Consider the following 24,279-nt stretch of genomic DNA (forward strand, 5'->3'; position numbering starts at 1 on the left):
ATACTCTTCTGTTCATAAGGCCTCTGACATCCCTGAAGGGATTAACTTGCTAATATTGACAGAAAACCTGATTTTGTGTCAATTAATTCAAGTATGCCAAAAATGAAATGCTGTCAAACATATTCCAAAAGCAAAACTAATAAGTGATGTACTATTTTCAACTCAACACTGTTCCCTAATAAGGGTCATTGCTTATCTATGTAATTTGTAACATTGTGAACTGTGTTAAAATGCTCTTTAAAAGTTTCAGCTAAACAAGTATATTTACAAATTTTGCATCTTCTATCTTTCTTAACCATTTAACATTATTACAGGATTCTTAACTGCTATGAGACAAGAAGTGACAAGAGCACACAAAGGTTGGGCTTTGGATTCTGTCACCTTACACAATGATGTGTTGAAGTCATTGAAAGAAGACATTACTGGACCTCCTGCAGTAAGTGTTCATTGTATTTCAAGTATTTTAAAACTAACCAATAATTTCAAGCGTACACAGGCATATTCAAAAAAAGCTTCTGTTTATTGATACTTCCCGTGAACCGTTTACTATACATAATATGGTTTTCGTAATAGACTGAATTTATAGGAAATTTCTTTTAAAACTCTTATTTTGTAAAAAAAATAATCAGATTTTCATTTCCACATTGATATAAACAGTGTAAGAGGATATCATGTTATAGTCATTAGCATGTATTATTGTTTGTTTCAGGAAGGGGTATATATTTATGGTCTTTATCTGGATGGAGCTAGCTGGGACAAAAGGAACTGTAGACTGTCAGAATCTCATGCCAAAGTGTTGTTTACACTCCTTCCTGTCATTCACATGTATGCAATCAATTCAACAGCACCAAAAGATCCTAGGCTGTACCAATGTCCAGTATACAAGAAGCCACACAGGACAGACTTAACATACATTACATTCATTGTTCTCAAAACAAGCCAAAGCCCTGATCACTGGATTCTAAGAGGTGTTGCTGCTCTTTGTGACATCAAATAGAATTACATATTTAAAAATCATCTCTGCATGATTGCAGTTGAATGTTGGACAGACTAATGAATCTATTTTTATTAAATACGTAATTTATTCCCTTTACTGTTTTAGTTACTTAATAAATTGTTACAGTGAAGTCTTCTTGTCATAAATTATTGATATAAAGCTTTAACTAAATTGATGGTAATTTTGAATTTGCTGTCCAAATCATTAATAACAGTATAATTTAATAGTAATGCATCATGTGAAATACAGATTAATGAGGCCTCCTTCAGACTAACAACTGCTTTAATCAGGATTACATTTCATAACAATTAAATGGTGTTTGTTTACTTGCAGTTACATATAGGTATACTGTATACTTTCACTACTTCCTACAGCAACAGATGGGTTTTAAATAGCAAAAAAATAAATACAACATCCAATATTCATTTCATCAACTTTAATAATAAATATCAAGCTTTTTTTTCCAGATACTAGTATTAAGTTCATAGTTTAAAATCTGTATCTTCATCATTTGTAGCACTATACTTCACATATATATAAATAAAACCACAAATTTACTGGTTTTATACCTTTATCTTAATATATATGATAAAATCATAATTCCGAATTAGAAAATACAAATGTCTGACATTCCTTGAAGAAAAAACACAAAAATTGTTTCTTATAGAGTCCATTTTAACTACAAAACTTGCATGTTGACCATTTTTCACTCTAGCACACCTTTAGTTTGAATTAAACTTAACAAAAATTCACACACACTAAGTATCTCAGAGAATGTAAGAATTGTTTTAATCCATTTCTTGTACAGCTTTTACACATTTAGCCATTGTTGAAGAGGCTCTGCCAATTGAGTTCGTCATGTAGAAATCTTTGAGATTTAACATTGGTGGAGTAAGGGGTTTATCATGCACCTTTCCACTTATTGTCTGAAATATTAGACAATTAAAATGTAATATAATCAAAGTTTGATTTAAATTAAGTCATTACAAAATTCCACTTGTTCCTTAAATAAATGTCATTTAAAAAAAAAAAATGGCTCAATTTCAAATCATTGAGAACAATCAACATTGACAAAGTGTTACTTATGAATAATAATTATATTTTAATAAACAAATCCCTCTTAGAATTAGCAACATTTTTAAAAGATTAAAAATAATGTGTAATGCTAAAGAAATCAATATTTTGGTTACACGTGCAAGCTTTTAAGAATTAAAATCCCATATTCAACTTACATGGCACTGATCGGTATCTATGGAAATCAAACTTGAACTTTTACTGCCTTTGTGCCAACTATAAATATAATATTTGAAAGAACTGACCTGTGTAAGTTCCTGTGCCTGTTTAAAGTAATTGGCATCTTCGGCTTCTCCATATTGTACCAAGTTAGGTGACACCTCATGCAGTCTGTCTCTTACTTCTTGTATCTTATCATAGGGAAGAGTGTTACCAGTTAGCTGAAACAGACCATATAACACATCCTATATCTGTATAATTACCGGTAATTCAAAATACTTTCAAATAAAAACACCCATCAATTATATCTTTTCTTAAACTTGCAGTTTTTAAGTTAAGCAATCATTTACTATCTAAAAGGCTCACAATTGGTGCATTACAAATTTCCTTTTTTTAAAGAGATAAGTCTGTCAAATTAACTATGTCACTAACAACTGTCACAGTACTATGTATTTTGGATATATTTGGTTATTGATCTTTTTAATTTTTATCATAATTTTGATTTAAGGGTAAAGACAATAACTTTATCTTAATTAATTTCATTCATTTTCTTCTACTAACTGAAGAAAATTGATGCGCAGCCTAAAACGCCTATGCCATGAAGGCAGCTGGCAATCTTGTTTTATAAGCCTTGTATTGCTGTAAAGGAAAGCTTCAAAGCTATTGAATATCAGAGTCAGTCTTCAATTAAATCAGAACGATAGGTATATGATGATTGACTCCAGGATAGAGCACCCAAGTAAAACTTGGTTACAAAAATAACATCGGGGAAAAACTTGGTTAATGGTTGTAAAAAGATATTTTAAGTGAAAGGAACAAATTTGTAAAGCTGTCTACACTTTCTTAAAATGGTAAACTATCAAATGTATTTACCTCGGACAATGCTCTGATTATTTTCCAGTCTTCTCTTGCTAACACTGGTGGTGTAACAGCCAGTTTAGTTTGCTGAGCACGACCCTCTGTGTTGACATATGTGGCATCCTTTTCTGTGTAAGCTGCTCCAGGGAATATAACATCAGCCATAGATGCTCCATGATCACCATGGTGTCCTAATATACAATATAAATAATATAATTACATATTGTTACTTTCCCAAGGGTTTTATGTCATAATCAGGTCATTATGATAAAGTTGAACGAAAATTGGGTGTTGACCTGTGTCCGATCATTTGAAAAACCTGCTGGATATCTCCATTCAATTTTTTACAGTGATTGATGATTTTATCTTGGTAAATGTAATAAATTTTCCTCTGCTACATGATATATTTGAATCATTGTACATACTAATAATTACCTTGATAAATGACAAAACAGTCAGCTGGAATATCATCCTTGGTAATAGCGCCTTCATCAGCACCCAGTAAGTATAAAACCTTGGGAGGATTCTTTCTAATCTCTTCTACACCTGCCTTATAACCAATGTCTAGAGCTGCAACCTGGCTTGCTACCTACAACAATACACATTAAATAATTTAACTTAATGACAGTATTATTAGTTTGAAGTGCAGCAGCTTTGTTTCTCTGACTTGTGAATATAAATAAGACGGTACTAAAAAGATGCATCTTGCATTATTCAAATTCATACTAATATATCATTGAAGACATCTACTCAAATTTCCATGCATTAAGCATGAACATAACCAGAGAAACAACCTTAATAGAATTGTTATATCTTACACTATTCTCAACATTTGTAACAGTGTATTCAAATTTGAATACCCATTAATCATGACAGATACATAATATAATACTAATAAATAAATAAACGAGGAAATCTCATTCAAACTAACTACCACAGTTAAAAATTATGTGTCTTTGAAATATTATAATCTTTAGAAATCAATTAAGTTTCACGTGAATATTATTTTTGAAAATTGATCTTTCATTAAAAAAACTTGGACTGGGATTTTTTTCTAGTTCACAAAGGGTATCAATTCAGTCATCCATGTCAGAATTATGACCTTGAATAGTGTCAGTGACCCCAAATCATGATCAGAAAGACTTGTATCAAGTTTCAAGTGATTATCTTAAGAAGTTTTGAAGAATGATGATGCACATGGAATTTTGTAAGGGGCATAATTCAGTTAAAAGCCATTCTGGAGTTAAGGACCTTAGATAGTGAGCTCCAAGTGTGATCTTAAAGACATGTGAAGTTAAAGTGAATATGTTTAATGATGGATGAGATAACTATGAAGTTGTACAAGAAATTACAGCCATTTACTTTCATCAAAATGTTAACATAACACTCACGCAAGTATGTTAGCCCAAGCTAAAAACAATACTTACTCTGTGTAGAACATTAAGAACCTTCCAGTCTTCACCACATCCACATTGTACGCGAGCATTTTGTGCTATGGTAGAGACAGCTTTGTAAAGAGATGTACCATCGTCTCTCTGTAATGCAGCACTTCCTACAACCACCATAGGATTCTTAGCCTGTGCTAGGGTCTGTAACAATAAGTATATCAATATTGCTTAAAAGGATCTTTCATGAGTATTCATTTCATATAATATACATACAATGACTAGAAAATCATTATTTCCTTGCTTTTAAAGAGATTTTAGCACATTTTTGGTTGTATCTCGACATTTTAACCACCTTGACAGCTTTCCTGGCTAAATGACCAGTTCCACATAACTGACTACTTATCCAACCTGATTTTTGAGACAATTGATGACAAGACTAAACGTTATTGATCAGTTGTCATAAGAAACTCTGCCTTGCCCGAGATTAAAACCAAAAATCTTCATACTAATCTAATATTGAGCTAAGTAGACTGCCAGAAAATCAATATCAAGCAGTGACACCTTCTGTAATATACAAAAGATGACTTTAATGTCTTTATGATATCACAACAAATGTAAGGCTCTTATTTAAAAAAAAAAAAAAGAGACAAAGCAAGTCAAAAAACTGCAAAGACATAATAAAGCATGCAATTTTGAAAGTGATATCACCCAATGATTTTACATTGGGTAGATAACATCTGACAATTTATTTTTTGCAAAAGTAGCAAAAAAAAAGGAACCCATTGAAAACAAAAACGCTTGTGCTGCCTTCACATAACCTGAACTCTATCAACTTTAAGTATACAATAGTTTATCTAATAATATTAATGACAGAACAAGATGAAACATGACAATAATTTCAAATTTAAGTTTAATGTCTAAATTTTTATTAATCCAAATGCATTTTTTTGTTTTCACGTATTTTAATCGATATATGTCCTGTTACCTTTGAGAATGGGTGTTTTCCACTAGCAATATCTTCTAGAATCTGTGCAGAGTCACCAAGATGATCATAATCATATGTGAGGTCTACTTGTGTACCCACCATAGCTATTGATAGATCATTGTTGATCCAACTGTAAAAGTACAATATATTTACTGTATATATAAGAGGTAATTATATGGGATGATATAATTTATATTCACCTAGCTTTTACTGGTGTAGAAAGACCATTTATACCCTCTGTATATTAAATATACAGAGGGTATAAAATTAATGGTCTTTCTACATTTAATTTATTATTCTGTGAGACAAAAGCTATCATCTTGAAAGAACCACTGAGCATCCATTTAATAACTGGATAACTTCTTCACATGAAATATTATGAGGTTTCAGAAACTGAATAACAATTTACATCTTAAAATAATTTAGCACGAGATCAACAATCAAAACACCTGCAGGATCCGGTTGTTCAAAACATTGGTTAGTGTTAACCAGTGGTTAAATTCATTATCCGCTGGTTAAATTTTGTCTGTTGGATAAATTCTGTTGCTCAAAACTTATCCAACGGATAAAATTTGTTATCCAGTGGTTAACTTTAACCAGTCCTATGACCACCGGATAATGCCCTTAACCAGTGGTTAGTTATCATCATTAAAACAGTAAAAATCATTAAAACTTGTTTTAAACCAGATTTTTCTTACAAATATATGTTTAATTTTTCTTAACTAGATCATTTCATATGAAATGCATAGGATTAAATTGAAACATTTCTGAAAAAGTGCTTTTAGAACGCTTTTTCAATCAAAATTTGTTGTTGTTGTAGTTCAGAAAATTCAGTTAAACAGTCATAACTTTCTTATTTTTTAATAAAACATACAAGTGTCAGTACTCATTTTCTTAGTTAGAACATAACCCATCTAATGGAAGTAATTTCAATTCAAAATTTGAAAAAAAGTTGTTTTTGAATTTTTTCTTATGTGTGTCTAAGGGAAAAATAGATCTATCAATACTTTAAGGTCTCTGATATACTTTATGTATAATTCCAAAAACATAGAAAGCACAAAACATGCAAAATTATTTCTTTGGGAACTTTTTGATTCTAAAAAATTAATTATCATCAAAAAATCGGCCATTTTGTTTCCAAAATCACTAACCAACCCTGTTGCATTGTGGTACTTAACCAGTGGATAAATATGCTATCCACTGGTTAGGTAGCCAGGGTACTATCCAACTGTCGAACAATGAAATTTTATCCACTGGATAGCTGGCCGCTGGTTAAGGATTTAACCAGTGGATAAGCTATCCATTGGTTAATTTTAACCAATGTTTTGAATAACCCGGTCCTGAAGGCTCAAATACTTGTGCATCTTAATATTATAATATTCAGATTCAGCAAAAAATCTAATGATTGAAGTTGATAATTTTTAGAAACCGACAGACTAAAAGCCTGTGTGGAAAAGTTTATAAGAACATTTAGCTTCAGCAGAAAACTAACTTAAATTAAATCACAACTTAATAAAGTATATCTTTCAAGAAATAATGATTAAGTGTAGAAAGTTAAAAATTACCTTTTTCTGATTCTGGCATTGAATAATGGGGCTTCAAACCTTGGGTTGGTACCAACCAATAAGATCAGGTCAGCCTCCTCTACACCTTGAATCTTTGTATTCAACAAATAGTTGGAGCGAAGATCAGTTCTGAAACATTTAATGCAAATAATGAAAATGTTTTCATTGCTGTATTGTATATGCATGTATTAAATCTTTTGAACTCTGGAAATGTAAACAAGTCTAAATTGATAATACTGTACCCAATAACGATTTCTATTGGAATGTTTCTTAATGTTACTTGTACATTAGTTAAATTTTACAAGGTGTGAAATAAAGTGTTTTTCACTTTCGCATTTTAATGAATTCAACTTCAGAGAATTTAAGCACCTTATGTATGCCTTTCTAAATAATTTTCTTGAGTATTAAGGCCATGACATTTAATATTTCTGAGAAAGATGGTTTTTAAAAACAGGCACAGGGATAAGACAAAAATATCATTTCAATTTTTCACAATGTACCTGCAGACTACTTAGGAATGGGAATCATTTTCTTTCTCATGTTTTCTTGTAAAAATTTACTCTATCTTCAACAATAATTGTCCCAAGGACATTATTTGCCATTTTTACAAGCTACAAATTTGATATCAATATAAAATATAAAGTAATATAAAAATGTTTTAACAAAACAAAAAACCAAATTTCCCATTAATGAAAACCCCGATTTTTTTGGACTTAAAAAGAAATTTGATGTTTCTCTGGTGAAAACCCAGTAATTGCCCCCAGTGGGGATTATAGAAGGAACAAAAAATTCGGGTTCCATTCCAACTCCAGTTTTGGTGCCAGTCTTTACACATAAAACCCCTTTCCTTCTTCAAATTTCAACTTATTATGGCAATTACTCTACTTATTTTAAAAGAATAATAAAAAAAAACAACAATTTTTCATAAAACTCACAAAATTTAAACTTTCATTTTCAGTCAATAAACAATACAATTCGGGAACTTTTTTCTAAAACTCCCCCGCCCACCCATAGGAATTTTTCCCCTCATCACAATCTTCACTTCCCAGAAATTTAAAGTAGTCTTTCAGACTAAACTATGCCTCACTAAACCCAACCCTGCTAAAGAGCTATTATCTCCCTACCCCTAAAATTAAAAACCTCATTTCAAAAATTGTCAATTTAATTTTTTATAGGGGGAACATCAAGTTTAATTAAATGCTGATTTTTATTCTATTGCAGGCACATAATAAAATATAGCAACATAAACCTTTTTTTTTATAAAACTGTTTCCTCCCATTAATGAATTCAATATTTACACAGTCATTTTTTTAATTTTTGCTTGAATTTTGTGAAAGAATACTTTCAAAATGCCTGTATGAAAGAAATATGTTTATATGTATATTTCTTTTTGAGTGAATGGCACAAAATCATTGCTTAACAGTTAAAAAACTGACTTGAAATACCAGGATAACATTTTGTTCTGGAACATTTTATTTTATTAACACAGTATTTATGTGAGTTAGATAATAGAAACATTCTTTCGTAGAACCCTTACAAGAATCGACCATAAAAGTGTGGGATCAACACAATCATTGTCTCCAAAAGGTTATGAAAATATTTCATTAAAATAGCTTTATATCCTAGAAACAGGACTGTTTTGATATTGGAATTGTCCTTTACCAATTTTATTGAGTACAAAAATCTTAAATTTAGTGGTAAAACAGAATGTAACACCAAACAGCCTGTATGCTCTTTAATAAGCGACATCTTATCTCTTTTTTTTTTCTCATTTTCGGCAGTGTATTAAGATAGACAATGTGTTATCAAATACATCCTATCTAGTTTTACCCTACCTTCTGTGCTGCAGTAACGAGGGCAGACTCCCAGCCAGCCTGTTCTAATACACCTTTCTCATTCTTCACAAATGGTGTTGTTAGTCTCTGTCTTTTTAAACCATCATAGGCAAACCTTGTAGCATCCGAGATCCACTCCTCATTTACTTCCTGAAGAAATCATAATATATAAAGATTGTATGGCAACAAGTATGATACCACAAAATACACCCGAAGGAATTGCATCACATCTTTCTTTACAATATATTTCATGTGAACATTATCAATTAAAGATATAAAATATGGTACAAAGTTGACAAATGCAAATGTCAGATGGTCCAACAACTTTTACAAAGCCTGTATTTCATTTTGAACTGCTTTTTGTTTTTCTTTATTAGATTTGTAGTTTACAGTGTCTGTTAGATTTAAAATCCATTCCAAAATAGAAACAATAGTAGTGATGTGTCAATTTTATTGGTGGGAAACATCACATGCCCTTCATGCTTTGTTTCAGGCCTGGATTGTATCGGAGTACAACCACTGACCTTCTGTAACTGAGCAGATTAGTAAGAAGATAATTGAGCCGCGTCACAACAAAACCAACATGGTGCGTTTGCGACCAGCATGGATACCAGCCTGCACATCCACGCAGTCTGATCAGGATCCATGCTGTATGCTATCAATTTTTCTACTTGTAATAGGGTTGGTAAGCGAACAGAATGGATCCTGATTTGACTGCGTGGATGCGCAGGCTGGTCTGGATCCATGCTGGTTGCTAAAACACTATGTTGATTTTGTTGTGACGCGGCTCATATATTATTACCTCATTAACTCTAGGTAAGATTCTCATGACTTCATTTGTTCTCGTCGAAACAACAATGTTACTTCCTACAGCATCCATCACATCTACAGACTCGATTTTTCTATACAATAAAACAAATTGAAAAATGAAAACAACATAAATAATTATTATCCTATAGCTCATAATAACTTGCCTAGACTACCACTGAATTTGCTTGGTAAATTAATGAAGAATTTTTTTAAGAATGTTTTGTCATATAGCATATCCACAGTAGATCTACTAAAAAATAATAAATTCCATGAATAAATGTATGTCATGAGAAAACGGAATTGAAATCATTTCATATCATATATTTGAACAATGCATAGAAACTTATTATCTTGAGTGATGACGGTAACAGTGAACACACCTGGTTTCCCACGGTCTAGCTGTGAAGGCATACGGCTTGGATGTCAAGGCTCCTACTGGGCACAGATCAATTATGTTGCCAGAGAGTTCAGATTTGAACATTTTCTCAACATAGGTTCCAACCTGCATATCTGAACCACGACCAGTTGTTCCAAGGTCATCTACACCTGCTACTTCACTAGCAAACCTATATGTAATGGCAAACATTAATTTATGCTTTATTCAAATTAAAATCACATAACTATTTACATCCGATTCTTAGTTTTTCATAAAATTGTGCAAACAGATTAGTTTCCATATAATATGTTGCTCTAAACAAAACTTTAGATACATTCATGTATTGGCATCTGTGACAATAACTTTAACAAGCTATCAAAAACCCTAAAACAAAATATAATAAGCATAGTTAGTCATTCACTAACCATAGTTTTAAACATACAGGTAAGGGACTTTGTGGCCAATGGTTAAGGTCAAATACTTTGAATCAATTGCCCCATACTGTGAAAACTTTGAATCCCACAATGAACAATAAATTCTTTTATGAGATGAAGCTATCCAGGGAGCTTAAAAAAGGTTGTTATTTCTACTCAGGTCCTCTCTCAAGGTTAAAATAATTCTAGCTACTGAGGAACTGGAGGTTTCCTGTACCAGTAAGGCATATGACCGACAGTAATTTGAAATCCAACCAATTAAAGAAATTACTAGCTAAAAATAAAAACATAAGCTTTTTACAGTTTTATCAAAAATAGTAGTTTCACAGTGAATGATATAAATCACAGTCTGCGAAATTAGCAGTTGTCCTATTGCCCAAGACAACCATTCTTTGGTACGGAAAACCAATTTTTTAAAGTTTACTTGCCCGATGGACAAGTAAAAAATTTGCAGAAAGTATTCATCAAAATGTCAACGAATAGTGATAAAATGCAAGATATCAAATACAATTAGTTTGCTTACATTATGACTGTTTCTCATTGAAGATAAGTTTGCAGATTTGATCAATAATTGCTTGTTCCGATGAAAATATTCAGGCAACCAGATTGTCTTGAATTGGTTGCCTGAATGACAAAAATTTTTAAACCCTAATTTCACAGACTGAAATCATATCTTGATATAAATCATTTCTCACTGATAAATGCAAGTATTTCATTGAAACATAACAAGAATAATGATATCATAATGTATACCTAATACATCTGGTACAATGTATACATCTAGTCATGATAGTCTTCACCAGTGGACCAACATTCTTGTCTTCTACAGCCCTACAAATAGACAAATCTCTAATAACAATACATCAACATTCTTGTCTTCTAAAGCCCTACAATAGACAAATCTCTTATAACAATACATCAACATTCTTGTCTTCTACAGCCCTACAAATAGACAAATCTCTTATAACAATACATCAACATTCTTGTCTTCTACAGCCCTACAAATAGACAAATCTCTTATAACAATACATCAACATTCTTGTCTTCTACAGCCCTATAATAGATAAATCTCTAATAACAATACTTTAACTATTCAAAACAGCCTTTCATTTAATATGTATTAAGGGGCAATCTTATCTTAACACTGCAACAGTCCATTATTAATGTTATAGATTCTGATCTGATATGAAAATATTAAAAATTAAGTACCAACAGTATTTAATCTAATCAGTCTGAATAGTAATTAAAGCAGACATGGTTTTATGTTAGTATAAATATGGATAATTTATAATCATTTCTAGTTGTAAGACTTCAAAGAGTGTTCTTCCTTGAATTTCTACAATGAAGTTTTCATTGGTATCTTGCTTAGATTTTGTAATTGTGACAGACTGTACCTAAAAAGCTACTTGTGTTTTGCTTTTTCAAGTTCTTCATCATAGAAAAGCATTTACTCAACTTATTATTATCAATTTAATTCAACTGAATCATATTTTTTGTACAATTAAAATATTTCAATAATAACCTTTTGCCACCATGATCCATATCTGTAAAACGACTTCTATCACTGCCAAATGCCATAGATTGATCCTGTAAATCACATTCTCCTCCCTGATCACAGATGGGACAGTCCAGGGGGTGATTCATCAGTAAAAACTCCATCACACCTTCCCTGAAATACACACACAATATAAAAATGAATGTTCTACTACTTAACTGACAGACTGTTTTTGTTTGTTTTACTTTTTGGGTTTGGGGGAGGGGGTTTAAGTCCCATCAACAACATCAAAATTATATGTGGACTTTCAAGTTTTACTAAATGACACAGGCCTCAAATGTCCATTTGTACATTATTTCAAACATAACATAACATAACATAAATTTTATTTAACATAAAATTGTAAACATACAATTTATAGTCAAATCATATTCTGTATAGTGTAAAGTGTTACAAGTTACAATTAGCCGAGAAGTATTGTTAACCAGTATGAACAAATGTTATGATATTATTTCAAACATAAGGGGACTCAGGGGTAAAACAGTCAACTGTGTGTTTCAAAACTGGATAGCTTACTCATAATATTCAAAGTTCAAAACTTCAATCAAATTCAACTAGTTAATTTGTAATGTCTTAGGCCCATAATAAAAACATGACAGTCAAAAACATATAGTGATGTATTTTGCATGTAATAAAATGACAATCAACTTCAATTATAACAGAACAAAATAATGAAAATGGTAATAATTATTATAAATATCAAAGAGTCAGAAATATAGTTTGATAATATATGTATACAAGTATAGTCAAATTGCAATAAAAATAAACATATTCATAAAGATACATCTGTTTGCATGGAATGTTGTTTGAATACTATCAAAAAGAGACATTTAACTTTGATAAGTACAAACAAAACCATTTTGTAATTAATATTTATAGTTATATTTACCTGGCCTTTTTGGTCATTGGAGAGTCTGTTTTAATTTTCATTCCTTTCATCACTGGCATAGCACATGATGCGATTGGCTGAAATTTAATGATGCTAATTATTTTTGTGTCATATAATTCTGCATTTACCACCAAAAGCATATTTTAAAACAGTATGTACAATTTCTTTTATTCAAAAATCATGGATATATCATCTTATTCTACTGGAACAGGTTTTGTTATTATTTATGTTTTTGCTAATAATAGCCATTTAAATACCTGGCAACTTCACAAAAGTCATATAACATGAAAAAATTCCTTGTCCTAAAAACAATTCATCTGAAATTTTGATACTAACATCAGGAGGCTAAATTAACTAACTGTACTGCAAACATAAAACTTAATAGAGCATTACAGGCTTAGTGGTTAAGGTATAACCCATCAAACTTATATAAGAACAATTATAATAATAACAGCACTATACCTTTGGAGACCTCTCAACCTCTACCAGACACATTCTGCAGTTACCAGCAATAGATAAACGTTCATGATAGCAGAATCTTGGTATTTCTACTCCTGCCTCTGCACATGCCTGCAAGTTTATACACAAACATTTATATACAAAGAGAATACTGAATGAGTGTAGATTTCATATTAAATTTATTGAATGAAATCATATTATGGGAGCCTCTGGTATATTCAATGAGTACAATAAATTTAGCATTGAATCTACACAAACATAATATTCTTTTTACAGGAGTTATACGGAGTCATTTTTCACCAATGCGCCTAAAGTACAACACTAACATAAGCATGCTTTTGTTTGTTTGATTGCGTTTCATGTCACACTGATACAGTATAGGTCATATGGCCACATTCCAGCTTTACTGGTTGAGGAAGACCTCCGGTGCATTTCCGTGCATTTTTTCAGGCACGAATGGGCACTCGAGTAGAACCACCGACATTCTTTAAGCCAGCTGGATAGCTTACGCAAATGAAAGAATCCAAAGTTCGAACCCACAGCGGTGAGGAGCAAGTGGTTTGAAATCAACGACCTTAACCACTAGGATGCTTTTATGGTGTTTGTAATATTAGTTATAACATCAATGTAATATTGTTTTTATTACATGGCTTTATTGCACTCTGTGGTTTATGATATAAGTCTAGTTATTCTGGCCAATGAGAGAATATATAAATGTACTAATTTAATATAAAACTATTTTTTTTTTATTTATTTTTGTGTCAATTTGATACGGTTTTACATTGAAGACACTATTCAGATCTTTGATTTGGTAATGGTAAAATGGTACAGACATTGTTAACATTAGACCATAAGACTATTACTGACTTTCCAGCTTATCTTGCAGGTAGAAACTAGGTGCCATTCATACACTATTTCAGAAACTATAAATCCTTAGTCAGCTGGTGGCAACTGATTCTACCTGTACGGCCAGTGCAGACAACAAATTAGCCAGCACATCTGTGTGCCATTCTGCACAGTTGACTATTCAATTAGACATATTTTGAAAATTTCCCTAAAGCTGATGAATGGTTCTGTCCAGAGTGAAAGATGAACAAGTTCATATAAGATATTAAGTGTGGTTTAATGTAACATTGTAAGCTTAACTGGAACATAATTTACACATGAATTAACTGCATGTATTATTACAGGCATGAATTAGCTTATTGAGATCAATCATACAATTTACAGATTTCAACAATTTCAGACAAATTCAAAGTTTCCTCCTACATACAGGTATATAATTTCCCTAGACCCTGCACAGATGTGCTCTATACTGGTGACAAAGGCTAAACTCTTTCCATTAACAGGTTCAGGTTTAGCATCATCATAAGTCATAAATCACAATGCATTCCTCTCCCTTCATCACCTTAAAATCTAACTTAACGATGGCACTTTGTTTACAAAACTAAACAAACCTGAAGGAGTGTGCTTCCTGGTTCTACCAGCACAGGTTTATCATCAACAAATACTTCAACCTTTTCTGGCGGGGCTGTCGAGTTACATCGTGCTTAAATCAGAATCAAGATAACTGTTAATTTCTCAACTCAAGTTCTAAATATAATAATAATAATTAATGTGTTTAAAAAGTTGTATCCACATTAATACTAATTTTATTAGTCAGTGTTATGCAATAACTTTACCAAAGAAAAAGAAAATAAATATTATTAAAATTGAAAAAAAAAAAAAAAAATATTTTGAAAAATCAAAATTCAAGTTATAGTGCAATATTCAGCAAAATAAAAAATTATAATAACATCATGTGTTTCATTTAGACAGCAATGAAAAGTCTACTCAGTGCTAAATTCTTCAGTTCATCTTCTTTTTTTTTGTCTTTACAAGGTTTTTAATCTTAAAATGACACTTGCAAGAAACATACAAATAATTATTATAACATGTATATTGCAAGTGCCATTTTCTATCAATTAAATCTTAATCTGACACTTGAAATCCTATATCTTTATAATTACAACACATGTTTATTACCTAGTGATGCAAGAACCTGTTTAGTCTTAAACCCACGGGCTGATGACCACAGCCTCAACATGTTTGCCTGTAAAACAATAAAATTGATTAGAACATCCTTGACAGTTGCGACCAATTTGTACCATTGGCCATGATTCATTCGTCTTTTGTCGAGGACTATCAGGTAATGCTATATATACCAAATATGAGGCCTGTAGACAAGGCTATAAAATTATTATAAGCAGTCATATCAATAATGATTGAATATTTTGCTATAGTGTTTACTTGCTACATATTTCTAAATTAAAAAAAAAAACATGATAAAAGTAACATTTGCAAAACGGCAATCACCATGGCAACATGATCAAGGAATTACAGAGCACTTTCATTTCTTTACTATAGCTACTTGAATTAAATAAGTTGCTTGAAATTGTAATTTTAGTGAAAACTCATGTTTTGTAATTGTAACATCAAAGTATACCATTACATGATATTTAATATTCGGATCCGATATGAAAATATGCTGATTATTTTTAATAGGTATTTTTTATAAGCTTAGTAATATAGGATTAAAGTCATTATCTATATCAGAATATTTCTTCCAGTTATGATTACAAAAAAAGAGAATCTGGCGATACAAAGGCACATATATATTCATGTCCGCAGTCAATGAATTTAAGATTTTGAATTTGCTAGCCCAAATTCCAGTTTTGAATTTATTCTTCTATATATTTAACTAAATTTTCTTAAAATTTTCACTGGCCCGAACTAATTTTCACTGGCCATGGGCCACCGGGTCAGTGCTAAATTTGACTGTTTTGAAATTCATGACAAATTCGCAATGTACCGAGAGTTCGGACGTTCGTTACAGCCCTAACAACTGTATGTAATTTTTTATATCTTTGAAATGGCTAGCCGTACGGCTAGCGAAAAGTTCTCACCATCTGCGAGTCATGGATGTCAAAAATGCATATGTTATTTTATGACTTTAAGAGAGGTTTTTAACCAAGAAACAATTGGCTACGTATGTTTAGTTTTTTTGTTTACTTTTTAGAGATTTATCGCTATGTTGGCTATATTAAAGAAAGAATGAATATCGATCTTTGTCATCTCCAGATGGTGAGAAAAAAAATATTGAACTTTTGGTTGCAGTTGAGTAACATCAATTGAAATAGTTTACAAAATTGTGATAATAATCCTTTTTTGTTTCAACAAAAAAATACCTAGATATATTTATAGTGAGCTCGAAGAGCTGGCCCGAAGGGCCTGCTTGCAAAAAGCTTTACGGAAACGCGAGTACCTGCTAGATAGTGATGGTTTTGAAAACTTTTATCAGAAGTAATGATTTGACACGTTGCAACTTTTCGAATTACAAGATAACGATGAAAGCCGAGGTATTCTGACTGAAAACAGAAGCGTAGACTGGTGTCCAGCGCACTTATAAAGGAACCATAATAGGACAGGGAACCAGAATAAACGGAAGCAGTGTATAATATACTAAATGACAATTTTAAAACGGTTATTTTATACTATTTCATGGTAAAAGCAAATCAAGCTCGCTTTGAGGCTTTGCCTTTTTCATATTAAACTTATAAAGCAGATTTTATTTTCAAATGTATTTTGATTCGGAAAAGTCAACTTGGCCCTATACCAACTCGGCACGGGTCAACACGGCACGGGTCAACTCGGCCCACTTTACAAAAATATATATAACGTATTAACTTTGCTTTGCATGTTGTTAAGGTAAATGAATAATAAGAAATATCTTATTATTATATAATTATACATTGTACTTCTGCCGAAATAAAGTATATTTAGAAAAAAAAGTTATTTATTTGTCTTCTTCTTCTTCTGGGTAATGTGCTGGGCCCCTCTGGAGTACGTCGCACAATTAATTGATTGTCTTGCAGATTCGATAAATTAATATTATTTGATAAAATAAAAATGTGTTTCCTTAGCTGCATTTTGTTTGTTAAGTAATATTAAAAAAAAAAATGAAACAAAAACGTGTTTACTTAATATCATAAGCTTCTAATTAATTGCAGGTGGTCACTAATCAAATTTGAATGAATGAGTCAATCATAATTATCACTTAATTAATCGGTATCCTTAACATACACATTGACTGATTAGTGTTTTTTTTTCTTTATATAACTACTACCCTAAAACGGTACCATTCCCAATAGAAAATAGACATTTAAATTCCCAATTTCCAATGTTAAATTCCCAAAATGACTGTTCAAAATGCCCACACGGCAAAGTGATTTTTCTAAAATCATTTAAATCCAACATATTCATATAAATCACCACTCAATAGTTCTATCTAGACAGTAGAAGCTGTTAGCTATCTTTATTCATGATTTCTTATCTCATTTGTAGCTGAAAAAATGCATTAAAAAAATTCCCAATTTTACTTTTTAGTCAAAATAAGAAATTATTTAATAACGCATTTTTTCCCAATCAGTCTGGTTCCGGCACCATTCCCAAAGTAGAGAAAAAAAACGCTGGATTATAATAGCCCGTGACTGTTGTAATGTTCGTTTATTATGAACAATAATTAATAGAAATAATACCAAGTGCGTTGACACAATGAAGTAAAGTAAAACACGACGAGTGTTCAGCACAAGATATAAATTTATCCTGTAAACCCTTAACATGTGATCTTAGAATTACTAGAAATACGGAGCATGCGCAAACAAGCATTATACATATAGGTCAGCTCAAGTTCATCATGTACGATGATACTACATCTCCCTGTTTTTAAAAGAAAAAATAAGCAACACATGTTAATAACATTGTATATGATAATAAACAATTATGATGATTAAAAATGCATATACATACTGAAGAGAACAATTTAAATAGTCTTAAAGTCACAAAGTTTTTTGTTGTTTTTTTTTATTATTACTATTATTTTATTTCTGTTCTCTCTCTCTTTTTTTTTAGATTATAATGTCTATCAATTCCGGATGATTAATTAACAGTGCTCCATTCATCGGTATTGTAACGTTTATTAGGTTTTACTACTCGACCACTGCGCGTCTGATAACCTGTGCCTGACCTTGTTTCATGGCTAATAGGATTTTGAATATTCTGGGAAATACCTGTATCATTTAAAGGTGCTTTGTTTGAGATTATATCATGAGGATCTTGACCTTGGTGGAGGATATTAGGGAAGGACTCTGTATTGATAGGGAACTTTTCCCGCGTTTTGTTTATGAAGCGGCGATTACGGCGGTAAATAGCGCCGTCTTCAGTTTGCACTTTGTATGATCTCTCCCCTTCTTTTTTTAGAACTATGGCTGGTTTCCAAGTTTTCGCAAATTGTACCCTGCAAGAGTCATCTTTGTTTAGCGGGGGAAGTGACCTCGAACTTTTATCATAATAGTTCTTTTGCGTAACCTTGTTTTCTTGCAGAGATTTTCTTACAGATTTGTGGTTAATGAAAGATGGTTTCAATTGCTCATTAGTTGTAGGCAAAATGGATTTTAACCGTCTGCCCATTAACAGTTGTGCGGGAGAATATCCGCAGTTTAAAGGTGTGTTACGATATTCCAGAAATGCTAAATATGGGTCTGTTTTGGTCTTGTGGCATTTTTTCATTGATTTTTTTGCTATTGAGACCATTTTTTCTATGAAACCATTGGATTGGCTATATCCAGGTGAAGATGTTACATGTTTAAAATTCCAGTCAGAAGCAAATTTTTGAAAATCTTCTGAGCTAAACTGTTGTCCGTTATCGCTTTTTCAATGTTTCTACTTAACCATAGCGAGCAGATTTGTTAATTTTCTAATAACAGTTTAACTTTTGTTTCTGGCAATGCATCGACTTCAAAGTAATTACTGTAGACGTCCGCAGTTATAAGGTAATCACGTCCGTCAAGCGTGAATAAGTCGGCGGCAATATGTTGCCAGGGTCTTTGGGGCACAATGTGGGGATTTAATGGTTCCTTCACATTTGATGCTCTGTGTGTTAGGCATAAAGGGCATGCTAACACGTGGTCTGTGACCTGTTTGACCATGCCTGGCCAGAACATAATATCCTTGGCCCTGTTCAGCGTTTTAGTCACTCCCATATGACCTACATGAACAGCGTTAATCATTTCAGTTCGCAACGAACTTGGAATGACCAATGTTTGACCGCGGAAAATTATGTCATTTACAGTCGAGAGTTCATCCCGATGATTCCAAAATTCTAATATGGAATTCGGGCACTCATGCCTAGATTCAGGCCAGCCGTCAATAATTGTTTGTTTCAGTGTCTGAAACTGAATGTCTTGCTGTGTGGAAAGTCTGAGGTCTTGTAATTTTCCGTCGCTAACCGGTAAACTATTAATAACCGTGTGCAAGTCCGTCAGACAATTCTGGATACGTGTCCTTGACAAAATGACGGGATAATGTATCCGCTACGGGAATGCTTTTCCCGCTAACATGTACGACCTCTATGTCGAACTGTTGAATCTGTAATAAGAGACGTTGTAGTCTGGGGGTCGCCCGACATATTTCTTTTTTCATAACTGAAACTACAGGTTTGCAATCAGATTCAACTTTAGTATGTCTGCGTAACAGTATTGCTTGAAACGTCGAAGACCATGAAATATAGCTAATGTCTCTTTTTCTATTTGAGCATAACCTCTCTCTGTAGGGGTCAATGTCTTTGATGCAAATGCAATGGGCTTGCCGTCCTGTAAGCACGTGCAACCTAAACCACGTGTCCTCGAGTCGACTTGCAATGTGACAGGCTTTTTCTGGCATAGTATGCCAAAAAATATGAAAAACAAGATCAACAAGGAAAGGCGGCGTTCAATGAACGCAACCCCCAGTATGCCAAGACTGGTGCCTTAGTCATTGCGACTTTAACCTTTTCAAAGGCGTCAATTTGCGCACTGTCCCATATAAACTCAATGTCTTTTTTCAACAAGTCACGCATAGGGCTTACCATTTCTGCCAATTTTGAATCAAATTTTGACAGATACGTGATCATGCCAAGGATAGTTTCTAACTCTGACTTATTTTCTGGGGCTTTCATTTCTACAATTGCCCTGATTTTTTCGGGATCGGGCTTAAGACCGTCAGCTGTCAGTACGTGACCAAAGTATTTAACTTCCCGAGAGCCGATTACACATTTGTCTGGGTTAAACCTAATACCCTTTTCACGTGCTCGGTCCAAAACACGTGTCAGGTTTGCATCGTGCTCTTCGATAGTCTGTCCGTACACAAGAAGATCGTCAACTATTGACGTCACGCCCGTCACGTCCTCGAAAAATTCGTCGATTTTTTGACAAAATATGTCTTGGGAACTTTTGATACCCATAGGAAGCCGCAAATATCGATATCTACCGAAGGGACTATTAAATGTCGTCAAATATGAGGATTCGTCCGTCAATTTTATCGACCAATAACCTTTCGTTGCGTCTAATACACTGAAGTACTTAGCACCTGCCAATTGATTTGTCACGTCTTCTATAGTCCTCATAGGATAGTGCGGTCTCATGATACTGTCATTTAGTGCTTTAGGATCTAAGCACACCCTCAGCTTTCCAGTGCTGGGTTTTTCCACACAGACTAATGAATTGACCCAGTCAGTCGGTCTAGTAACCTTTTGGATAATTCCTTTATCCTCCATAGACTTCAACTCATTTTTTAAACGGTCCTGTAAAGCTACAGGTACACGTCTGGGTGGACATATTACAGGTATAGCCTCTGGTTTTAAATGTAAACTGCATGTACCTGGGAATAAACCAATGCCTTTAAATACGTCATTGTAATCAGTCAAGATTTTTTGTTTATCTAACGTGACTGGTTGTTTTTCTATAGCATAGGTCAGTTTTATCAATCTCAGATCTATTGAAGTCTGTAAGCTTAATAATGCTGGAGATTTACTGCCTACCACATGAAAACATGCAATGATTTCCTTATCCTTGAACTTACAGGGTAAGTTGACCTTTCCATAAACTGGGATAGGATCTTTAGTGTAGGAAGATAACCTATCATCAGAGGGTAGCAAGGGGCCTTTGAAATCTAGTTTCTTGAGCATTTCCTGAGGTATTAAGTTACATTGAGAACCTGTATCTATTTTGAAATTTACAGGGGCGGACTTTCGGCCAATTTTGAGTTTAACCATTGCGCAATCAGGTCGAGAAGTATTGAAATCATTTACCGTGCATACATAGAAATCCTGATCGTCACTCGATAAGTCCGACTCACAATTTATATTGTTCACAGTATTACGTGATTTACACATTTTCTGGAAATGATTCAGTTTGCCACATTTTCTGCACGTTTTTCCCTTGGCTGGACACGTTTTTCCCTCTTGATGTGTGGTCCCGCATCTAGAACAGGTCATTTTCTCTTCACTGTATTGTGGCTTTTCCCGCCTTTGGACTAAACGTTTCCTAGGCCTCGCCACGTGGTGAACGTCCTTGTCAGCCGCAGATGCCATTGAACTCAATTGCTGTTTGGAATATTCCATATTTTGAGCGATTTGTACAGCTTTATCTAAGGTCAATTCTGCACCTTCGTTGATTAGCTTTTCTCGAACCTTAGAAGAATTTGTGCCAAATACAATACGGTCCCGTATCATTTCGTCTGTGTTTGCAAAACTGCAGTCTCGTGCACAGATTTGTAATTTTGTCAAGAACGAATCGATGGTTTCTTCTCCCTGTGTTTGGTTGTAGAATTTATACCTAGCAAATATTGGATTGAGCTTAGGTTGCACATAAGTTCTGAATTTTCTGTAGAACGTGTCGATCTTTTTGGCATCGTCTTCAGAAATATCTTTCCACGTGCAGTGGATATCCCGCCCTTTATCACCAATCCATAATAGAAAGTAAGAAACTTGTTCTTCTTCAGACTTTTTCTTCAAAGGTCCTGTAAACATTAGTTTTGCATGACGTTCAAATTTATTGTAAGCTTCAGGTAAATTTGAAGATTCCCAGTCCATTTGGGGCACTGACAATCCAGATAATTCCATTTTGTTTCCAAATATTAATTTAATTGTGTAACTTTATTTTGTTTAGACAAATATTCCAATTTTTTTTTATCGTATGTCCAGGTTATTTATTAAACGTTTTTACTCTGACACCATGTTGTAATGTTCGTTTATTATGAACAATAATTAATAGAAATTAAACCAAGAGCGATGATACAATGAAGTAAAGTAAAACACGACGAGTGTTCAGCACAAGATATAAATTTATTCTGTAAACCCTTAACATGTGATCTTAGAATTACTAGAAATACGGAGCATGAGCAAACAAGCATTATACATATAGGTCAGCTCAAGTTTATCATGTACGATGATACTACAGTGACAATAGAAGTCCTTTAATGTCTTTTACCCACTTTACAAGTGGGCCAAGTTGACCCGTGCCGAGTTGGAATAGGGCCGAGCTGATTCGGGGGGGGGGGGGGGGGGGGGAGTACGTTTTAGGGCCGAGTTGACCCGGATTCTTTTGATTCACAGCTAATAGCATGCTTATTCAAAAACAGCCGCAGGTCTTCACATAGAAATAATTTGAGTAAAGTATAATACCTGCAAAAGGTTCTGCGCACTAGAGAATTCTTATATAATCTAGCAAACCAAATGCCTTACATCAACAGGATAACTTAAGAACAGGGTGGGGTAATGCATTTTTATAGAAATCATACAATACGAATAAGCAATCAGTTTTGGCAACACATTCATGCATGAATTAAATGTTTATCAAATTTGCTTTAAAATTATGCAATGGCAAGGTCAGGAAAACGGTATGTTTGGAAAAATAAAAGAAATCACCTTCACCCTATTTTACCGGAAGTATTTTTTTACCCTAACACCGTACTACTTTTAAACGAAAAATGTTTAAAATTCGCGAAAAGATGATAATTACCATCTTTCAAAATTTTAGCATTTCGTATCGATTTATTCAGGGAATAAACAATAATATTAAACACATACAATGTTATCACATATATCAACTTGCATATATATAAAAACACACACATAAATGCAACAAAAATAATTATAAGATTAATTAATGAGTAAGTTCTATGTTACCCTAGGATTGCCCATTAAGCTAAAAGCTTATTTCCAATGGGGTCCATTAAACAAAAAAAAACTTTTAAATTTTCATATCATTTTTTTTCATGCGAATCATGTGAACATCCCCCTCCCCGAACTGGAAAGTTATAGCTATAAGATTATAATAACCATCTTTCAATATTTTTGCATTTACAGTACAGTACTTAACCAAAAAAATCTCTTAAATATTCATATCATTTTTAATGTTCTTGATATAAATATACATCAGCATACTATCAGATTAATTCAAAGTTGATATCTTGATTTTCTTTTAATTATATATGGATGCTGTAGGTGTGTGTGTGTCATAAATAATCCGATTTGACATTTTTTATAGCTCATGATGGAACAAAGTATTTTCATTATTCATAATTATATTAATGTTCATACTAACTCACATAGCATTCTATCAACATTTGGTTATTTTTTAAATATTTGTTTTATCAACATCGAAAATACTTCCGGGTGATATGTGGACTTGTATTGGAGATCAATTCACTTTTATAAGATCAAAATTAAATTCTGCCTGGGTTCCCAATAATAAACAAGAGGGCCATGATGGCCCTGAGGTCGCTCAGGCTTTTATTTGCACAAACTTGGTAGACACCCATAAGAAGATGTTTCATGCTAAACATCTAAGCTCTAGCTCATTGGGCTTTTTGAAAGAAGATTTTTTTTAAAGTTTTTACTATACCCATATAGTTAAAAACAATGACACCACTAGGGCCGGGCCAGTTTTGACCCCAGGGCTTTTATTTGAACAAACTTTGTAGACACTTACTAGAAGATGTTTCATGCTTAATATCTAAACTCTAGCTATTTGGGTTTT

The 24,279-nt window shown here is 32.9% G+C and overlaps 2 protein-coding genes across 2 annotated transcripts in view; one reads left to right on the plus strand and one right to left on the minus strand.

Annotated features, from left to right (window-relative positions):
- The window catches only part of LOC132722165 (dynein axonemal heavy chain 8-like), a gene marked incomplete at its 5' end in the record, with an annotated part of 71,219 nt that extends 70,092 nt beyond the window's left edge, over positions 1–1,127 (plus strand). Inside the window, 2 exon segments of the mRNA XM_060706607.1 lie at positions 315–436; positions 710–1,127. Coding sequence (XP_060562590.1) covers positions 315–436; positions 710–997 — 410 coding nt within the window.
- A 291-nt stretch (positions 1,128–1,418) lies between these two features.
- LOC132722163 (NADH-ubiquinone oxidoreductase 75 kDa subunit, mitochondrial-like) lies at positions 1,419–23,247 on the minus strand. The gene is made up of 18 exons (XM_060706604.1): positions 23,166–23,247; positions 15,410–15,476; positions 14,842–14,933; positions 13,388–13,495; positions 12,926–13,002; positions 12,004–12,150; positions 11,235–11,312; positions 10,052–10,237; positions 9,664–9,763; positions 8,862–9,011; positions 7,587–7,637; positions 7,027–7,208; positions 5,462–5,591; positions 4,516–4,677; positions 3,524–3,677; positions 3,104–3,279; positions 2,317–2,451; positions 1,419–1,923 (listed from the first exon to the last, which is right to left on the minus strand). Exons 2-18 carry the CDS (start codon positions 15,468–15,470, stop codon positions 1,786–1,788), a joined length of 2,127 nt encoding a protein of 708 aa, XP_060562587.1. The 5' UTR covers positions 15,471–15,476; positions 23,166–23,247; the 3' UTR covers positions 1,419–1,785.
- Positions 23,248–24,279: the final 1,032 nt, after the last annotated feature.

Source organism: Ruditapes philippinarum, unplaced genomic scaffold (assembly GCF_026571515.1).
Source record: "Ruditapes philippinarum isolate M1 unplaced genomic scaffold, ASM2657151v2 ctg9346_1_1_1_1, whole genome shotgun sequence".
Taxonomy (NCBI): Eukaryota; Metazoa; Mollusca; class Bivalvia; order Venerida; family Veneridae; genus Ruditapes; species Ruditapes philippinarum.